The 22,749-nt window shown below is 36.7% G+C and overlaps 1 protein-coding gene across 27 annotated transcripts in view; it reads right to left on the reverse strand.

Moving 5' to 3' along the window:
• BABAM2 (BRISC and BRCA1 A complex member 2) overlaps positions 1-22,749 on the reverse strand; it is a 456,851-nt gene that overhangs the window by 334,429 nt on the left and 99,673 nt on the right. For all 27 annotated transcript variants that reach the window (XR_003721805.2, XR_013402902.1, XR_013402895.1 and 24 more), the window contains one exon: positions 20,737-20,831. Coding sequence is in view for 17 of the 27 variants with exons in the window: in XM_028831823.2 (XP_028687656.1) it covers positions 20,737-20,831 (95 nt within the window). In the remaining 10 variants the exon portion in view is untranslated. The remainder of the gene's footprint in view (positions 1-20,736; positions 20,832-22,749) is intronic.

Here is a 22,749-nt window from a genome sequence, read left to right on the forward strand (position 1 = left end):
TGTGCACATGAGTAAATACAAGTCTATGTATGCAGCCACACATATATATGCATCCATAGTGGTTCCTGTCTCTTTATGTGATTCTTTGTGACTACCATCCAGGCTTTCTTAATCCAGTGAAAATCCTCCAGTAACAAACATTACTTTGGAACTCTGCATTAATCAACTCTGCTATACTGCTACAATATAATGATAATTAACGTTAATAATAATTCTGATGCTATAAAGTCTCTTAAATGCTTCCAAACAATCAAAAAAAAAGATCAAATTATGTTCTACTTTTAGTGTGAGGGGTATTTTATTTTAAAAATCAATTATTTTAAAAGAACTGGTGGTCCATATATAGCTTATATAGTATATTTTTATGAGTCTGAATATTGAATTAATCAGTATACCTTATTTCCCCACTATTCTCAATACAGAAGAATTTCTATAATTTTTATATATGACACCTAACATTAATATGCACACATTAAATATATCATATACAGGGGTGACAGATTAACCAGATCACCATATTTTTCAACTACAATGTGTAGTTCCTTAATCCTTCAAGTGCTAAACTAAACTGTTAACTCTCTAGTTGCTCCTGTTATTGTTCAAAATAAAGCATATTTAGTATAATTCACCTTACTTGATGAACAAGGGTCATTCTTGTAAGAACAAATAGCCACTTTTTAAAAAGAGTGATATAATTAGGGACGTTTTAGGTGAAAAGGCTACCTGTCCTTAAAATAAATGACACCAGGATACTGTACCTTTACAATCCTTGTTGCTTTTGATAGTTCTTTTCTACTTGCTATACACATATTTGTCTCATTTTGCTATAACTAATGTCATTGCAAATTCTAATCTTCAGTCAAGCATTATACACAATTATCTAAATAAAATCTAAAGATGCCTCTATATGTCATGTATAAAATAAAGCACATAGTCCTTATTTCAGCTATTTCACAAAATTTAGAAACCAGGATGGTAGGGGAAACCAGGGTTACTTTTGGTTTGTGACTATGTACCAAGTAATTTAAGGTGCAAGAAATTTGGGACATAGATCCAACTATCAATTTATACGAACTGCAGAGGAACAAAGGAACATGTTAAACTATACCACGGAGATACAATCAGCACAATCTAGTCTGTGGTAATTTTCTAGGACAAATGGCCCTGTTTCTGCAGCTATAAATTGCAAAAAAAGGGAAAAAAAAAAAGATGGAGAAAACCAGTAAGTTAAAAAAGACTTGACATAACAATTAATCGCAATGCATAGATCTTAATTCAAACAATTAGAAATTTGAACAGTGACTGGTTATTTGATGACGCTAGGGAATTACTGTCAATTTGTTCAGATAAGATAATGGTATTTTGGTTATGCTTTTTAAAAGATTTATCTTTTTGAGTATTATACTGAAATATTTACAGATGAAATGTCATAATATGTGGGGCTTCCTTCAAACTACGATGCTAGGGAGTAAGTGAATAGGAGTATAGATGAAACAAGATTATGGCGTGGCAATTATTGAAATGAGATCCATGGGGATTCATTATACAATACTCCAAAATAGAAAGCTTTTCAAATAGGGGAATTCTACAGTTGTAATTAATTTTGTTGTTTTCATTTCTGAAAATGATACCTAAGAATTATGATTGGATTTCTAAAATGGCTAGTTACAAATTTATAGCCATGACATGATGCTAAAAGTTGAAGAAGGTATGCAATTAATCTTAATTGTTTAATCTGGCTTAAAATTTTATCAGTTTTCAAAACTTCCTTAGTCCTTTATTCTAAATGTTATAAACATTTTAAAATGCATTGTTTCCTTGACAAAGAAAAATTTAACAGGGCATGTTGCAAAATAGCACAAAAATTTTTATCTCAAATTTAATACTTATAAATTTAAAAGTCCAAAAAATACTAATAAAACTAAAGAAATGGACTTAAAGCTCTCTTCAAGAAGTCAAAATCCTTAGATTAACAGACAGTATTTCAATTATTTATGTTTAGTAAGAAAACGTTGACAATTACTATTACAGATTTTCTAATTCAGTAAAACACAACTAAGGTTGTCTATCATGTATTCACTATGAACTAGACAAGATACATACATACATAAATCTATAGCTAATTCCAGAATTATTTCTATTCAGTTCTATTCATATAGCAATAAAAACATATGAACTCAAAAGTTTGAAATAGTTATCTTTTCCTGACTTGAAAATGCTTTTAATTTAATCTGTATAGATTTACAGATTTTGGAGTAGAAACTAGATAGTAGTTGAAAGTAAAATAAATGGTTAACTAATACATTAAATTAGTTTTAAATTAAAGTCAAATCTCATTGAGACACATTTTGCTTTTTAAAAATAATTCCCAGAGGTGCTAACTAGGCTAAAGTTCATGTTAACCTTGGAAACATCTTCAAGTTACTAAAATAAACAAGTCTTTTAAAAATGTATCTTTAAGCCAGGCATAGAAGCGTGGTCCAAGGTACTCAGGAGGCTGGGGTGGGATCACCTAAGCCCAGGAAGCCGAGGCAGCAGCGGGCTGTGATTGTGCTGCCGCACCTCCAGCCTAGGCAACAGAGTGAGACTCCATCTCTTAACAACAAAAAAAGTATCTTTAAACACACAAATTATATATAATTGTTATGTCAATTAGTGTTTGTGCAAATTAATTTTTTAACCTCCTAAAGAACCACCCCCCTTTGATTTTAAAAAGTGACTGATAACCTCTAGTAAACTATTTTAGATACTTTAAGTAATTAGCTGTCCTTCTTTTAAAAATTCTATAATAATCCAGACTTTACTTTTCAATCTGGCTTCTTCATAAATGTTCTTGAAACATATTCAAGAAACTGTGTTCAATGTGTTGAATGTTTTGTTGATAATAATGTTGTACTTCTATTTTTATAATCCTACCTACTTAAAAACATTCTTAAAATGTATACAAGATCTACTGAGTCATTGTCAATTCAAGGCTAGAAACCATCCTGTGGTTAAAGGATTACATCAAACCAGTGTAAGGGCTGAGCTGGCGTTTTCCTTTACAGGTTTAAATAGCTTGGCTCTCCAAAGCTTGTGTGGGGGCTGCCGTTTGGCATAAAATTCTCAGCAGGATGCAGATAATTTCTCTGAAAAATGTTTTTTAATGGCTAAGGGTTTTTTTTTGTTTTTTTTGTTTTTTTTTTTTTTTTGCTTTTTAAAAATGTTAGAGAAAACATATATTAGAACCAGATTCAAAATTTATGAGACTCTTCCTCTGTAATGTGCCCATTCCTGTAGATAACCCAAGTACAGCAGAGCAATCCCAATCCTAAAGACTTTAGTAAGCACAAAACCTCATTTCTATATGAGTTGAAAGATAAGTACAAAAGTCAAAACCAGCTGCTTCAATTACAAAGGTAAACTTACGGCTTCTTTGAAAATACATCCATGTGCCAAGTTCTCTCTGGTAATGATTATATGTTGCCCTTGGTCATTTTGGCCTCCACACCTCTGGTTTTCTTTCCATTTTTACATTCAAATATTACTGTCTTTATTCCCTAAAATGGCCTTGTGAGATAGGTACTTATCAGTTTTATCAATAAATAAATACATAGATCCAGCACAACCCACCTACAAATCAATAGAACTAAGTCTAGAATTCCGATCTGTCTCGCCTGTATTCATTTTCAATACCTGTAGTTCTCAACTCTGGCTATAACACTAGAATTGGCTTTGTTTGTTGTTTTTGAGACAGGGTCTCACTCTGTTGCTCAAGCTGGAGTGCTGTGGTACAATCTCAGCTCACTGCAGCCTCAACCTCCCTGGCTCAAACAATTCTCCCACTTCAGCCTCCCAAGTAGCTGCAATTACAGGTGCACGCCACCATGCCTGGCTAATTTTTGTGTTTTTTTGTAGTGACAAGGTTTTGCCATGTTGCCCAGCCTTAGAATTGGCTTTCTAAAACCACTGATGCCTAGGAATATTAAATTATTCAATTTAAATAAATAAATTGAAATCTTTGGGAGGTACGATCCAGCAATCACTCTATTCCTGATTTCCCCATGAAATAATCACAGCACCACACAGCAATACAAGAAGAGAAATGCAGAAAGCAGGATGGCAGACATGGTCAACATTAAATTATCTACTAGCAAAGCCAAGCTTTAATGTCATTTTCTTTTTTCACCCTACAGTCACCCACTTCCCCACTCCCAAATCAGTAAACACCAAAAAGTCACATAATTTTAATATCTGCCTACATGAAGTATATTGGGAACATAAATCCTAATAACTACCAAAACGTATAAAACAATTCTAGCTAAAACACCCTCTAGATGATTTATAATTTTATACCCTCTTTAGCTACTGGCTCCCTTTATTATATTTTGTTGCCATTTACTCCTTTCTGCACCTCTATCTTCCAACTGAGATTTTTGTCTTTCATCTCCCTGAAGAATTAGTAAAGGTTTGTTAATGACGAAGTCTCTGCTTTTGTTTACTTGAAAATGGATTTATTTCACTGAAATTAGTCAAGAATCTTTCTGCTAGGTATAGGATTTTAAATGGTTGTTTAGTTTATCACATTAAATATATCACTAAACTGTATTATATCTTTCATTAATTATATTAAGAAGTCAGCTAACAATCTAATGGTTGCTCTTTTGTTTTCTCTGTTTTTTTTTTTTTTTTAGGTTTTTCTCCTTGTCTTTGGTTTTCTGTAATTTGCCATGACGTATCTAGGAGTAAACTTCTTTGTAGATAGCCATCTTAGGATTAAGTGGACTACCTGAATCTGAGGAATTACATTGATTAACATTTATATGCTGAATATACTTAGCTCTTTTTTAAAAAAAAAACTTTATTGTAAAATATAACAAATATATGGACAAGTTCACAAAACAAAAATGAATACCTTGATTAATAATAATCACAAAAACAACATCTGTGAAACAGATGGAGCATATGTGCAAAGCTAAGCTTATCAGCACATTCTATTCCCCAGAGCAATAATGTTTACGGATACAATGACCTATATGAGGTAAGTCAAGACAAGTCTCAATTCCAAGACTTTGTGATACCAGACTTTCTCTTCTTTGGAACTTGGTGTTGTGACGTTCACCTAGAAGTACCAGGAGGAACCTAATAATAATATCAGCCTAATAATAATATCAGCTTGAGCAGAAGGCAGAGCAAAGCCCTGATGACATTGTTTAAACCCTAAAACTATTCACACCCCCAAGCTAGTTCTTCCCCTGATCTTTACTGTTATATGAACCAATACATTCTTTTTTTTTTTTTTAACCTGTTTGATTGTATTTTCTGTCACTTGCATCTCATCATGTTCTAACTGCTACAATTCATCATGTGATTGCCTTTCCTGAAGTAATTTCTTCTTCATTCGAACTTTGTTATTACCTTTCCGATATAGTTTGAATATTTGTCCCCTCCAAGTCTCATGTTGAAATCTAACTCCCTGGAGGTGGGGCCTGGTGGGAGGTGTTTGGTGCATAGGGGTAGGTCTATCCTCATGGTAATGAGTGAGTTCTCACCCTGAATTCACATGAGATCTGATTGTTTGAAAAAGTGTAGCACCCCCTCCTCTCTCTCTCTTGCTCCTGCTCTCACTACGTGACATGCCTACTTCCCCTGTGCCTTCTGTCATGATTGTAAGATCCCTGAGGCTCTTTCCAGAAGCAGATGCCAGCACCATGTTTCCTGTACAGCCTGCAGAACTGTGAGCCCAAATAGACTACTTTTCTTTATAAATTACTCAGTCTTACATACTATTTAATAGCAACACAAGAACACACTTTCCTTTCTATCTTGTATCACAGTTCCAACCTGCCTTATAGCATAACTGTCTATAGCCATATTTTCTCCACTTCTAAAGTGTGAGCATGGAGCACGGTGCCTAAATATGAGGTATTCAATAAACAGGTATTGAAGAAACTGTGAACGCATCAATGAATCATTAATTTGTGTATCCCTTGCACCTAGTGCAAGCCTTAAATATAAAATAGACTCAATACATGTTTGTAGAAGGAATTAACTAACAAAAAGACAGGAATAATATCACAGGAAGGCAGACATCAGTACATACACAAATGGGATCTTAAAATAATCCTTCCTGGTGACTAGAATGATCCATGTGGAAGTAGATAAGAGTTGAAGACATCAGTAAAATCATGTTTCCCTTAATATAGGTACAGATGGCTACACAGACAAATATTTATAGATAATGCACATTTCCTTGCTCTGTGAGCTGAAAGGACCTAAATAAAAGCAATGACATCCCAGTAGCAACAATCACACCTAGCACTCAGATCTTGGTTTCTAAGACCTTTCTCCAATTAAAAAGGACAAGGGCTCCCTTGGAGAAATGACTGATACTAAGACTGGAGCAGGAAACTGACAAGATGAACCTAGATCATCTCATAGTGCCAGAGGTAAGAAAATACTACAAAAAAACAAACACACACACACATCTATAATGATGGGGGCACGTCAAAGGAATACAGGAACCAAGTGGAAGAACTTCCAATGGCCAAAGCTGGAAGAATTTGAATAACAAAATAAATAACATAGTATCGGACTGTAACCCAAAGTATAAAGTAAATGTCTGCAAGTCCACACTGATGTAAATAAATGACTGAATAAATTAATAAATGGAGAGAATAGACAAATCTCCCATGCAGTAGAATTCCAAATAATTTATGCAGACACTGCCCTCAAAGAGGGCATAACTCCCCACTTCTGTGGGTTGCACACAGTGAGACCCTTCCATAGTAAAGTATAAAAAGGGGAAAGAAAGAGTAGCTTTACAGTGTAGCAAACACTCCCTCAAGCCAAATGATTATGGTTAACAACAGTGAAAAGTCGTATCAATAGTATGTGACTATCAATATGACTTGATATGTGATGAAAATGGCTTTGTACCTCTGAGGTCTTTCTATGAAAGGCCCATAACCACAGCCTAAATATGAAAAAAAAATCAGACAAATCCCAACTATTTCTATAAAATACCCGACCAGTCACTCTCCAAAACCATCAAAGTTATCAAAAACAAGGAAAATATGAGAAACTGTCACAAGAGAAACCCAAACAGACATGAGGACTAAATGCAATGTGGAATCCTAGATAGGATCCTAGAATAGAAAAAGGACATTGTGAAAAAATTTTTTAAATCTTAATAAAGTATAGACTTTAGTTAATAATAATATATCAATACTGGTTTGTCAATTGTCACAAACATACCATAGTAATATAAGATATTAACAATAGGGGAAGCTGAATGTGGTGCACTCAGGAACTCTCTGCTCTCTGTACTGTCTCAGCAACAATTCTATAAATCTAAAATGAAAACTCTAAAATTAAAACTTTATTAAAAAATAAATAGCCTTCCCTCAAAAGACCCTGTATACCAAGAGCACACAAAGCAAGCCAGTTGTAAGACCAGCCTTTGAAACAAGTGAAGAATATGAAATAATTAATTTAAAGATCCTGAGGGAATATAACCAAAAATCAACTGCACATTTTATTTAAATGTATAATAAAAGTCTGACTTATTATTGTGTGGGAGTCTAAGTCTCTTTTTAAGTCTCTAAGGACTTGCTTTATGAATCTGGGTGCTCTTGTATTGGGTGCATATATATTTAGGATAGTCAGCTCTTCTTGTTGAATTGATACCTTTACCATTATGTAATGGCCTTCTTTGTCTCTTTTGATCTTTGTTGGTTTAAAGTCTGTTTTATCAGACACTAGGATTGCAACCCCTGCTTTTTTTTTTTGTTTTCCATTTGCTTCGTAGATCTTCCTCCATCCCTTTATTTTGAGCCTATGTGTGTCTCTCTACATGAGATGGGTCTCCTGAATACAGCACACTGATGGGTCTTGAATCTTTATCCAGTTTGCCAGTCTGTATCTTTTAATTGGAGCATTTAGCCCACTTACATTTAAGGTTAATATTGTTATGTGTGAATTTGATCCTGTCATTATGATGTTAGCTGGTTATTTTGCTCGTTAGTTGATGTGGTTTCTTCCTAGCATCGATCGTCTTTACATTTTGGCATGTTTTTGCAGTGGCTGATACCAGTTGTTCCTTTCCATGTTTAATGCTTCCTCCAGGAGCTCTTGTAGGGCAGGCCTGGTGGTGACAAAATCTCTCAGCATTTGTTCGTCTGTAAAGGATTTTACTTCTCCTTCACTTATGAAGCTTAGTTTGGCTGGATATGAAATTCTGGGTTGAAAACTTTTCTTTAAGAGTGTTGAATATTGGCCCTCACTTCTTCTGGCTTGTAGAGTTTCTGCTGAGAGATCTGCTGTTAAGTCTGATGGGCTTCCCTTTGTGGGTAACCTGACCTTTCTCTCTGGCTGACCTTAACATTTTCTCCTTCATTTCAAATTTGGTGAATCTGACAATTACGTGTCTTGGAGTTGCTTTTTTTGAGGAGTATCTTTGTGGCGTTCTCTGTATTTCCTGAATTTGAATGTTGGCCTGCCTCGCTAGGTTGGGAAAGTTCTTCTGGTTAATATCCTGAACAGTGTTTTCCAACTTGGTTCCATTCTCCCCGTCACTTTCAGGTACACCAATCAGAAGTAGATTTGGTCTTTTCACATAGTCCCATATTTCTTGGAGGCTTTGTTCATTTCTTTTTACTCTTTTGTTCTCTAAACTTCTCACTTCATTTCACTCATTTGATCTTCCATCACTGATACCTTTCTTCCAGTTGATAGAATCGGCCACTGAAGCTTGTGCATGCGTCACGTAGTTCTCCTGCCATGGTTTTCAGCTCCATCAGGTCATTTAAGGACTTCTCTACACTGGTTATTCTAGTTAGCCATTCGTCTAATCTTTTTACAAGGCTTTTAGCTTCTTTGTGATGGGTTCGAACATCCTCCTTTAGCTCAGAGAAGTTTGATCATCTGCAGCCTTCTTCTCTCAATTCATCAAAGTCATTCTCCATCCATCTTTGTTCCGTTGCTGGTGAGGAGCTGCATTCCTTTGGAGGAGAAGAGGTGCTCTGATTTTGAGAATTTTCAGCTTTTCTGCTCTGGTTTCTCCCCATCTTTGTGGTTTTATCTACCTTTGGTCTTTGATGATGATGACCTAGAGATGGGGTGTTGGTGTAGATGTCCTTTCTATTTGTTAGTTTTCCTTCTAACCATCAGGACCCTCACCTGCAGGTCTGTTGGAGTTTGCTGGAGGTCTACTCCAATCCCTGTTTGCCTGGGTATCACCAGAGGAGGCTGCAGAACAGCGAATATCGCAGAACAGCAAATGTTGCTGCCTGATCGTTCCTCTGGAAGCTTCGTCTCAGAGGGGCATCTAGCCGTGTGAGGTGTCAGTCAGCCCTTACTGGGAGGTGCCTCCCAGTTAGGCTATTTGGGGGTCAGGGACCCACTTGAGGAGGCAGTCTGTCCGTTCTCAGATCTCAAACTCTGTGCTGGGAGAACCACTACTCTCTTCAAAGCTGTCAGACAGAGACATTTAAGTCTGCAGAAGTTTCTGCTGCCTTTTGTTCAGCTATGCCCTGCCTCCAGAGGTGGAGTCTACAGAGGCAGGCAGGCCTCCTTGAGACGCAGTGGGCTTCACTCAGTTCAAGCTTCCCGGCCAGTTTGTTCACCTACTGAAGCCTCAGCAATGGCGGGCACCCCTCCCCCAGCCTCGCTGCTGCCCTGCAGTTTGATCTCAGACTGCTGTGCTAGCAATGAGCGAGGCTCCGTCAGTGTGGGGCCCTCCTAGCCAGGCGTGGGATATAATCTTCTGGTGTGCCATTTGCTAAGACCATTGGAAAACCGCAGTATTAGGGTGAGAGTGACCCGACTTTCCAGGTGTTGTCTGTCATAGCTTCCCTTGGCTAGGAAAGGGAATTCCCTGACCCCTTGCGCTTCCCAGGTGAGGTGATGCCTCGCCCTGCTTTGGCTCTTGCTCAGTAGGCTGTACCCACTGTCCAACATGCCCCAGTGAGATGAACCTGTACTTCAGTTGGAAATGCAGAAATCACCTGTCTTCTGTGTTGCTCATGCTGGGAGTTGTAGACTGGAGCTGTTCCTATTTGGCCATCTTGGAACCTCCCCTCCCTTATTTTCTTAAGAGAAACAAAGGTAAAAGCCCTGTTCACAGACACTAGTCTTAAAATAATGAATTAACAGATTTTTTTTGTAAGTTATTAACCATAACTAACTATTAGTTATTCAGGGTAAGCGGAAAGATGGTTAAGAATTCACAAGTAATCACCATTTCATTTAGATTCAAGTGGAACTTTCTATGAGTAATAAACAAAAATAAAGAAAAAGGACTGGTTTGAGGTACATCTTTTATCTTCCTGCAGAGGTACCAACAATCAGGAACAGATCAAAAGAACAGAAACCAATTTTAAAAGGTGCTTAAGATAAATCTGTAATGTCAGAGGAAAAATGCTTATGATAATATATAAAGTTTAAAAAAATGAAAAATGTAGACAAACATATGGCCATGTGGCATAGGCAGAAAAACACCAGAAATAAAAATCTACTAAACTGTGAATATTCATCTTTAACTCATTTAAGGTTATAGACCAGTTTTTCTTGGTACTTACTTGTATTTTGAATGCTAATTATTATTATTATTATTATTATTATTATTATTTTAAAATGCAGCTCTTTGAAGGGAGTGATGGAGAGAATAGGAGGTGACAAAGAGTGGATGGATGACGAGAGACAATCAACCAAAGACAATGGGTAATCTTCAAAACTGATTAAATAACTCCTCTGGATATGCATTTTTTCTTTTCTTTTCTTGAGACTGAGTCTCGCTCTGTTGCCCAGGCTGGAGTGCAATGGCGCGATCTTGACTCACTGCAACCTCCACCTCCCAGGTTCAAGTGATTCTCCTGCCTCAGTCTCCTGAGTAGCTGGGATTACAGGTGCATGCCACCACACCCAGCTAATTTTTGTACTTTTAGTAGAGATGGGGTTTCACCATGTTGGTCAGGCTTGTCTCGAACTCCTGACCTCATGATCCGTCCACCTCAGCATCCCACCATGCTGGGATTACAGGCATGAGCCACTGCACCTGGTCCCGGATAAGCATATTCTTGAACTGCAATGGTTTATACTCAACTCAGTACCTCATTTTCCCATAAGCCGTTTTACAAATTCAATAGAGTAAATCAAAACTGCCAACATTTGCTAAATGTTATATTTGCCATTGGATTTCAAAAAATAACTTAGTTTGCCTTTTTTTCATTTGTCTTAGGAGAGTGAATGTTTCTAATATACCCTGTTTGTGCTTTCAAGGTGCTCTGTTTTTCTACAACTATGTTTTTAAAGCCTTGTTTATAACACATGCTTTCAAATTATATGTGTATGCATATGTGTATATATTAATACTCTTCTTAATCTATAATAGCAACAACTTTGGAAAACAGATGAAATCATAAATCATAATTTTGAACCAGGGTTCTTCCACTGTCTTCCTTTAGGAAGTGTATTTTTTAAAAAACAACATCAACTTTCTTCCTACCTCATAAAATGTTTCCCTGGCTGATGAAATAGACATGATAGAAATACAGTAGATTTTAGTTCAACACATAAACCAGTTCTCCACCAAAATTTCTAGTAATTTTCTCATATTCTCTTGGATCATTTACTGATGATACATCCTTTGATTACAAGCTGCATTCAACTCAAGAGAACCAGAGATGCCATGCTAAATAATGTTTTATTTCTACCTTAGGAATATATATATTGGACGTTAATATCCAGGTTTTCATAAAAAAGAAAGAAGTACAGTTATCTTCATTTTATTAATTTATGTTATTGAACATTTTATTAATATCAAACATTTTAATTAATTATTAATGATTAATTTTATTAATTCTGTATTCTTACCAAGGTGTAATACATGTACATTGTATTTTATAATCTGCTGAAGTCTCTTGAACTTTTGCTTTGAAAGTAAATTTTAAAATTATATGTTCTCAAAATATAACAGACAGGACTTCCAGGTGGGATGAAGTAGCTCTGTACAGATCAGCACTCTCAATAAGAACAACTAGAAAGCTAAATAAAATACAGAAATCTATTTGAAGGCATTTGCTATCTATGGAAGCAATGAGAACTGGGAGGCTGAGAATCAAGAGGAGAAAACCTCAGGGAGAGGAGCTGATGTCTGCAGCTGCTTTTACCCTGGGGACATTTGCAAATTTAGGGTACAGGACGGGGGCTGAGAATCCAGGCTATGCACAGTCACAAAACTGCTGCTGATGCTTAGAGAAACCATTGGAACTTTTTGGCAGAGTGTTGAGAGACCTCAAACATGCAGCCAGTTCCCCTCAAGACTGATGAATTCCGGGGTAGCCCAGGTCAAGAAGCTAAAAATTAAGAAAACGCCTGTGAAAAGCAGAGCAAAGCAATCAGCAGTCTTGTAAGACAACATTTAGAATTTGAGATCCACACTGCTTGTGTGTTTAAATATTTGACAAATGACAGAGAATTCTATTCTAAAGTATGTTGTGGGACAAGGCACTTAGAATTGTTTAGGAACACTGGCCACTCCAGTCTCCCAAGTAAAACCCTGAAGAGCCCTATCCCAGAACAGAAGTGAACCAGAAGTAAATAGACTCTTACCAAAGCCATAAACTAGCTTTGACTCAGCAAAATCCCTGACTGGATTAAAATGACCAATCAATCACATCAGCCTATGTCCCTATCAGAGGGGACAGTAAACCCTCTCTCTGGAATAAGATTGCATTATCTGGAGCCTCTATAGTTTTTTAACTGGAATGCCTGACATTCACTCAAAACTACCAGAAACACCAAAAACAGAACCACATGATCAATAACCAAAAAAAAAGCAAACAAAACACACACACAAAAAATCAAAGGATATTACAGATATTAAAATTAGCTCACATGGACTGGAAAATAAATATGATTAACACACGCAAGAAAGTAGAGAAAGCCATTTAGAATATAGATGAAAAGATAACCAGGTAACTGGAATGTATAGAAAATAATCAAATAGAATTGTAGAATTGAAGAACATATTCTCTAAAATTAGGAACTCATGAAGGACCAAGTGCGGTGGCTCATGCCTGTAATCCCAGCACTTTGGGAGGCTGAGGCGGGTGGATCACGAGGTCAGGAGATCAAGACCATTCTGGCTAACACGGTGAAACCCCGTCTCTACTAAAAATACAAAAAATTAGCCGGGCGTGGTGGCAGGTGCCTGTAGTCCCGGCTACTCGGGAGGCTGAGGCAGGAGAACGGCATGAACCTAGGAGGCGCCACTGCACTCTAACCTGGGTGACAGAGCAAGACTCTGTCTCAAAAAACAAACAAACAAACAAACAAACAAACAAACTGGAAGATAAGTTTGGCATTATCTAGTTGTGCTATTCATTCATGTATTGCCTTTCATCTCCCAAAGCCACTCTGCTTTACCCTGTTTATGCAGTGGGGGCCAGACCCTGTAAACATTTCTCTTCTGCCAGTGGGTGCACTGTTCAGCTTGTCAACAGAGAGTGATGGAGGGACACTGCAAGGCAAAGCAGAGGGAAGAGCTTCTTACCCTGGTTCTGTGTACTTTCCTCCTTGCTCCCATGGTGCAGCTGCCAGAGCCATGCAGGAGACCCTATTAGTGCTCATCCTCCAGCCTGTTTCACTGAAACCAGCCCATTTCCACTTTGCCAGCTCTGGCTTATCAGCACCCAGTAGGCCACCTGCACCAATTCTGGCCCACAGCACCCCCAGTGAAGGTCTTCATCTTCCCGTAGCCTGCAGCCACACCCTCTCCAACAAGGAGGTGGGAATCTCAGCTGTGATGGGGCATGATGGGAGAAAGGGACTTCAAAGTCTGTTCCTCTCCCTTAGCCCTAGAATAGCTGCTCCCTACAACTGCTAGTCTTGCATTCTTTAGAGATCTCCTTTACGCCTTTAGGTAAATAATTCTCTATATTAAATTTTCCCTATTCGAATTACTGCTATGGTTACTATCTCCTGACTGGACCCTGACTGATAAACTAATAAAGCTGAGAAACCGCAACTGTCCTATCATCTATACTATATGACCTAGCAAGTCTACTCTTCAATATATACCCATCAGGAATGGATATATGTGCATTAACCAAGACATGTACAAGAATGTTCATAGTAGCAATATTCACAACAGCAAAAAAACTAAAATAACCTAAGTATCAATCAAGAGTAGAACGGATACACTGTGGTATGCTCATACATAGAATACTATCAGCAATGAGCATAAACAACAACCAAAGTAACTACACAGATGACACTCACAAATAAATATTGAGTGAAAGAAGACAAGCACATAGTTGGATTTCATTTGTATGAAGATCAAAAAGAGGCAAAAATAATGATGACAACGTAAGTCAGCATAGTGTTAACTCTGAGACAAGGTGGTCACAGTGATGGAACAGGACATGAGTGAGGCTTCTGGATAGTGGAAATATCATTTCTTGATCTACGTGCTACTTACACAGATGTGTTTATCTTTTGGAAATTCACCATGCTTTACATGTGATTTGTACACTCTTCTGTATAAATGTTATTTGTCAATAATAGTTACCTAAGATAGATGAATATATATATTATTCATAAAACAATCAAGTAATATGTTTCCAAGTCCCTGGTACTTACCACACATACCTGAATATGGTAAAGTATCTCTCTCCATGTTCCCACAGTGCTCTGTGTGTATCCCTCTATCCCCACACTTGTCATTCTGTGCTGTAATTCTGCTTACTTATCTGTCTTGAGCACTATGTCCAGCTTCAGGGCTAAGGACAAATGTTTTACAGGTCTCAAACGAGGCATCAAACGGAGATTTGAAAAATGAGAGAAGATTCTATTTTAAAATATGTTGTAGGCCAAGGCACTTAGAAGTGTCTAGGCATCAAGCACCATCCATCTGGATAGCGTTTTTCAAGTGTGTGACATGCAGTCCACTTCAGCTTAGTGCATTCTTTGTATATATTTTGTGTACACTGGGGATGGGAACTATTTTGCAAGGACACATTCAGAAGATGTCCTTCTGTAGGTAGCACAGTGAAGAGCAGAGGAGGAAAAGTGACAAGGTGTTGGTACTCTTACATTCTATGCAAGCAGAACAGTCACTGAAGGACTCATATAACCAGTGACTAATACCTGCAGTAACATTAGGTTCACTACCCTGAAGATGTTGTCCCAAACACTAAATTACCCGCAGCTTCCTCAAATCAGGAAGTCAGATAGCAATGGTTTCCAATCTACTATAATTGCAACACGCTTTTCTCATTTAAATTTATGATCCACCCTTCCTCCTTTATGCAACTTTATTTTAAGTTAAAGTGAATTATCATTATTACTTCGGGGGTAAAGAATTTCATAATATCCTTTGAGGGAGCTGAACATACCACAGGGTGTTGCAAAACAAAGGCTGAAAATCACTGTTTCAGAGGTTCTGTTAACTGATTTTTATCCCTCCAAATTTCTCTAAAACCAAATTTTTTTCTACTTTTTAAAATTTTAATCTAAGGCATATTTTCTAGTCCTGGAAAGTTGCAAGTCCCTTAAGGGATACAGAACCTTAAAGGAAATCTGTTCATCTAACAAGCATGTATTGTATACCCCTACATACCAGGCACTCTTCAAATTACCAGGATACAGCAGAGAACAAATCCCACTCTCTCCTGAAGCTGCCATTCCAGTGAAAAGACAAGGATGACTCATTATCCCAGTTTGCCTGGGACTGCCCTTTTTTAACTCTGAATGTGCTGCACTCCAGGAAACCCCTCAGTCCAGGGCAAACCAAGGCAGCTGGTCACCCTGGCAGAGACAGACACCAAACAAGCAACCAAAAATCATCAAATGATGATAGGTGCTTTGAAGAAAATAGACAATGACAAAGATGACAGTGTACTGAAGAGTGTATTGCTATTTTGCACAGGGATGTCAGAGAAAGCCTCTCTGATATAATGACACTTCAAGAAAGGAGAGAACGAGTCATTCAGGTAAGTGGAGGAAGGGTTACAGGTAGAGTGAATAAAAGCGGTCAATAGCAAATGAAAAGGCCCTAAGGTGGGAGTGCGTTTAGAATGTCTGAGGAATGGCAAGGATGCCTCCCGTGGCTGGAAAGGGCTGAGCAAGGAGCAAAAGAGTAAAAGAGAAAAAGCTCAAGTTAAAGAAGCAATTGGGTGATAGCTATAGTATAACCTACCCATCACTTAACTTCTTCTTGATTATTTTAATCCCACAATTCCAACCTACAATAATTTTCCTTTTTTATTATAATGGAGACTCTGTTTTAATTTATTGAAGATCCTCTCTTCTCACATCATATATTGTATGTGAAAAACACTATTTATCCCATAGCATTGCTTTTGTTTCAATTATTCAACATTTAATTATATTCTACCTGTATGTGCTTTTAGATATCTATATCTTACCTCCCTAAAACTTAAGGATGGATTGATTGAGAGACAGGGTACTAGGATTACAAGGCATGAGCCACTGCACCCAGCCACCTCCCTAAAATTTAGACTTCTTGAGGTCAAGTTCCATATTGAATCGTATTCAACACACAGTATGCAAGCAATAAATACTAATAGATATGACTCTTTAATTTGTGTTTTGTTTATTTTTATGCTCAGAATAAAGAACTCTTACAACTGAACGATAAAAGACAATCCAATTTTTAAATGGGCAAAGGATCTGAATAGACATTTCTCCAAGGAATATATACAAATAGCCAATAGGCACATGAAAAGATGCTCAGTATCACTAGCCATCAAAAAAGCACAAATCAAAACCACAATGCGATACCACTCCACTTGTGGGTATGAGATACCACTTCATACCCACTAGGATGGCTATAATCAAAAAGACATAATAGCAAGTGTTGCTGAGAATGTGGAGAAACTGAAACACTCACACACTGCTGGTAAGAATGTAAAATGCCCCAGCCACTTTTGAAAACAGTTTGGTATTTCCTCAAAAAGTTAAACACAGAATTACCATTTGACCCTGCAATTCCATTCCTCAAAATACATCCAAGATAAATAAAAATATCCACACAACAGTAGTTATAATAGCTAAAACATGGCAACAACCTGCAGGTCCATCAACTGATGAATGGATAAATAAAATGCAGTATATGCACACGATGTAATTGTATTTGGCAAAAAGAAAATAAAACAGAAATACATGCTTCATTGAAAACAATATGCTAAGTCAAAGAGGCCAGTAACAAAGGACAACATATTGTATGATTCCATTTATATGTAATGTCCAGAATAGGCAAATCCATAGAGACAAACTGCAGATAAGTTGCTACTTTGGGTAGTGGTGGATCAGGGTGGGAATATAGGGAAGTGACTGCTAATAAGTTTAAGGTTCCTTTTTGGGATTATGACAATGTTCTAAATTTGTGGTGATAGATGCAAGTTGCACAATTCCATGAACATACTAAAAACCATTGAATTACATACTTCAGGTGAATTGTATGGCATATAAATTGTCTCAGTAAAGCTGTTATTTAAAAAAACTTTTGAGCTGTCTCCAGAATGGAAAATGATACTTCACTGGAAATAATGTTAAGCAAAGGCAAACAGCCTTCTGTTGGAAACATTACTATAAAAGATGGATTCAATCAGTGGTTCCAGTAACAGTTCAGAGTAATCATAAAAATAGCCCAGAGAATTTAATATGTTATTGGGCTCCCCAAAGAATACAATTCAGTAGATCCAGTAATCTGTATTTTTAAAAGGCTTTTCAATTCATTTTAATGTATATCTAGAATTGGGAAGCACTGGACCATTAATGTCCTAACTCAATAATTTTATGAGAGTTTATCTTTGCTATCTATGAGATACCTCTCTATCTAGTATTTTCTATTTATCTGAAAATCTTGAGTTCCTTAATGGAACTCACCTCCCTAAATGAAGAGTTTGAGTTTAGAAAGAGGTGGCCTCATTGGATGGATCACAGCACATCACATATTCCTATTAACCTTATATGTGTCCTTTACTTAAGCTATCTCAAATCCTCTTTTTTCCAGAAACGATTTGATTTAAATAAATTGAATAAATAAAAGATTACATATATTATATATATTCTCTAAAACTACATTTCTCAAACTGAGATACATTGAAGAGTCCTTTTATCTCAAATATTAATAATATATTTTTGTTTTTAATATATAGGTATATTATAGAATCAAATATAAAATTTTCATGAATTTTTAAGACAAAACCCAGAAACTTCAAAGAAATTCCACATTTGCCACAGGAACTAGTTCAGACTACACTCCCAGGTTCTAAGGGTATATACTCATGCCCTTCTGCAAGGCATACTTCAGGAAAAATCCAAGAAATCTAGGCATTCTGTTCCACTCCATGGGTGATGAAATACCCCTTCATTCAGAACCATATGTAAGCTAGTCAGGTTATTAGTGATTGTGCTCTGAACACTTCAAGAAGGGGAAAAATGTCTGAACCGAATCCAAGAATTAAACCAAAATCTGTTAACAAGTGAGTGAAAAATCTTTCAGAGGCAAGCGACACTCAGAGAAATGTCTGCTGGAGATCAGGCCTTGTAGTTAACCTGTCCAGTGTTTTAATCAGACAACAATAAACATCAAGTGCAACCTCCAGAACTATTTGGACATTGCCCAGCTAGTGGAGAGTACACTCTGGTTGCTTATCTGGGCTTGCTCAGCCCACTGATCCATGAAGAAGCCCTGGGTAGTCTACCCAAGGCCGTAGATGAACTATCACTAAAGAGAAGGTATTCCCCTAGATTTGCAATCTTTCACTTAGATCTAGTGCTTTGATTTTTTAGCTGTTCTTTTTCAGCTAATTTCTCAAAACATTTGTGATAACTTCACTCAGGGACTAACATCTTAAAAGTGGTGTTATAATATCAGGTCTGACACAGAATTATATAAATCTAGGTCAATTTACTCAATATTAAAATAGAAGAGTTGAATAAAATGAATCTTAAGATCCTTTCTAGCATTTAAATTCTACACTTACACAATACTTGCCAATATTAAAGATATGTGCTATGAATTCTAAATGCAATTTCAAAAAAAGAAGTTGTAAACATGACTTTTTTATTCTTTCCATTACGCTGTTTCTTCTTGCATCACCCTAGTTCAAAGCCCTTTCTCCCTCCACTGAAATTTTACAACCATCCTCAATTCTGGTCTTCGATCTCTCCTTATTCCATTATATTGACCACACTGCCATTAGATGATTCTCCCTTCATCATTTCCTTCAATGGCTCCTAGCCCAGCATTCAATGTGCTCCACAGTCTTCTCCCAATTTACCTTTCTAACCTTGTCTATCCCTTCCTTATACTGACTTACACTTCAGCAAACTTGTCAGTGCCTTCTGAAATACATTAGACAAATCCTAGCTTCTTCCAGTGTGCTTATGTCATTCCCCCAATGTGCTTATGTCATTCCCCCACCTGAAATACTCTCTGTCATACCTCCCACTTTTGTTCCATTCTTCAAGAATGACTACAAGTCTCGCCTCAACTACAAAGCTTTTTCTGACCACCTTCTTTGAATTCCTGAGGCACTTAGCCTGTAATACATCTTTGGCATCCGGCACATGCTACCCTCCTCTGGGCAGATTTAATACAGAAGAGGTCTGTGGTAAAATTTCTGTGTCATTTTTTTTTTCCACGTAAGACTCTCAGCTTTAATACAAACTGAATATATAATACACAGCAAATAAAGGGGCCATCTTGAACTCAGATATTTTTTAATTAAAAAAATTACAGCTCATGTGCAATTATTAGAAACTCCACCACAAATCCACCTTACTCTTACCAACAATATTTTTACAGCTATGTTCTAATGTTTGAGCCAATACTTTAGGTTTAGGTTACTACTTCCTGTTTAATACCTTTAAAGGGCAAGAGTTCAAAGTCAGTCATCAAAACTTTTAATTATAAAACTTGAACAAGACAAAAAATTTCCAGAAAACAAAACTAAGAGTATAGTTTTGAACAACAATAAAACCTCTTCTAGTATAGGTATCACACCAAACTCAAATTTGAGAAGAAATAAAAAAAGAGACATTTTGTCTGGTCAGAACCATTTAAACAAAATGGCACATTTTTCTCCATCTGCCATGCAAAACACACAACTTTTACTAAAGCACATGTGCTCCAACAAGTACCACCACCCTTTCCCTAATGGTGAATATTTCTGCTTCAATTCCAGAAACATTTTATTTCAACTATAAAGTTTCTGGTGTTGCTTGATAAAGAATACTTAATCTGGTCTTTACCCTTCTGATAACAATACTGAGATACTGAGATAATGCGGATACAAGTCCAAATTTGCCACTTTCACTTCTATATAAAAACGCCTTCTTGAAGAGCCAAGAAACACTCTCCTAACGAGCCCTGTAATGAAGTGTTAGTAAACATTAGAAAATTGATTGCAGGCATGAAATACTACGTTAAAACAAAGAAAATGTTTTCAACATTTCTCTTTAAACTGAAGTAAAAATATTTCAACCAATATGCTAGAGACTTTCATCAATTCGCAATACCCTAAAACTAAACAGCAATGAAAAAAAATCTCTTATTTAACTATTTTGGCACATAAAGAGTTCCATCTATTTCACAGGACAGAGAAAAGAGGGGTGGGAAAAATGCAGATGTGTGACAAATCTATCTGTTAAGCAATTGCTGAAAGCCAATTTTGTTTTCCTTTCACCAAAGAAAGATCATTCAAGCAAGTCTGCAGGACTCACCTGCAAAGCTGAGGGGTCTGGCAGGAATTCAACATCCTCTCCAAAGATAAAATCGGGAGGCAGTTCTGGGTATTGGGCATTGAAAATGATATCCCCTGAAATAAAAGAAAATGACAGGTCCTTTTTATTTCCTTTCTAAGTATGAATATTCTGAAGACTGTATCAGAAAAACTTCTAAAACAAATTTACATTAGTTTCAGAAAAACATTTGAAAAGCACTTTCTGGATGATTAATTCTTCAAATAAACTAATATCTTTTTTTTTTTTTTTTTTTTGAGACAGGATCTCACTTTGTCACCCAGACTGAAGTACAAAGGTGTCATCTTGACTCACTGCAGCCTCAACCTCCCAGGCTCAAGGGATTCTCCCATCACAGCCCCCCAAGGAGCTGAGACTACAGGAACATGCCACCATGCCCAGCTAGTTTTTGTATTTTTATTAGAGATGGGGTTTCGCCATGTTGTGCAGGCTGGTCTCAAACTCCTGAGCTTAAGCGATCAATCCACCTCAGCCTCCCAAAGTACTGGAATTATAGGTGCGAGCCACTATCCCAGGTCTGCTATCCTTTTTTAATTTAATATCTACAACATGCAATCAAAAAAGCTTTATCTCCAAGTACACAATGAATGTAAATATCCAAGTAGAAAAGTAGAAGCAGCCACATCCACAATATATGCTGATTATTTTTACAGGAAATATTACTGTCCAATCACTGCCTGCTAATTAATAAGCCTTTATGAAGACTGATTCTGTATAGACACAGTCCTCACCTTGCAGAAATTAAACATACATACCTTGGGCATACTGGAAAGAACATTTGGCTTATAGTTCACAAAAACCTAGATTTATATCCACAAGGTCTCCTCATTATTTATCAGCTCAAGTGATCTGGAGCAAGTTTTAACTTCTTTAGACTTCAGTTTCTTCATCAGTAAGAGGGAGATACAATAGTACTAATGTCACAGATTTGTTGTGAGGATTAAAAGAGATGGCACGCCTGGCAGTGTCCAGCATATAGTAAGTTCTCAACATGTGATAATGGGAGTATTACTGTTGTTTTGATACATAAGACAAATTTACAAAGTCTCATTAGCAAATTTACATTGCAAGTTCTTCTACCTGTTTCTTTTCTGAATCCCTCTGTAGCTCCCTTTTTTTCCTCTGCTCATCCCAAGAATCAGCTCTTATCATTATGCTAATACTAACATGTAAATTAGTTTATCGACCATCTAACACACATATTGAGTTGTAATGTATAAAAATATGTATACTTGTGTACACATACACAACCTCTGTACATGTACATACATACAGCTTTATCAGTCCAATCATTTTTACTGCTCAAACAATAATAGCCATAAAATTATATCCAAATATAAACATTCAAACTTCAGTTCTCATTTGAGTCCTTAAATCTCTATGCACTAGGCATTTCAATGTCAAACTCAGCAAGTCTAAAACGTGATCATGACTGTCCCTTTTCTCACTCCCCTCATTCCCTGATTCCACGCTAAAACTTCAGTGTCATCTTCAACCTTTCATACACCCTGTATACTCTTAGAAAACAAGTCATCTCAATTTTTCCTCCAAAATGTCACTCAGATGGATTTTTCCTACTGTTAACAGCCCCTTCCAGGCCCAGATCTCCTAGTCCATACATTCACTCATCCACTCAATAAATATTTGAACTTTGCCATATGTACTATGGTAGGCACTAAAGATCAAACAAACAAACAAACAAACAAACAAACAAACCCTGCTATTAAAAGCTGACAGACTAAAGAAATTCAATCATTATCATACCTTTTAAAATGGTCTCCTAATACAAGCTACCCTCCAGTTCATAATACATATTATCATCAAGTAAATATTCTTAATGTGCTATTTTGTCCCAACAATTCCTAACTCAAGAAACTTAAATGATACTCTACTATCAAATGGAGTAAAAGCAAACATTTCAAAGTGATATCCACCCTTCTCTTTATCTACAAGCCTGTCTTTTCTTCCAGTCAA

The sequence above is a fragment of the Macaca mulatta genome, chromosome 13 (genome assembly GCF_049350105.2).
Source record: "Macaca mulatta isolate MMU2019108-1 chromosome 13, T2T-MMU8v2.0, whole genome shotgun sequence".
NCBI lineage: Eukaryota > Metazoa > Chordata > Mammalia > Primates > Cercopithecidae > Macaca > Macaca mulatta.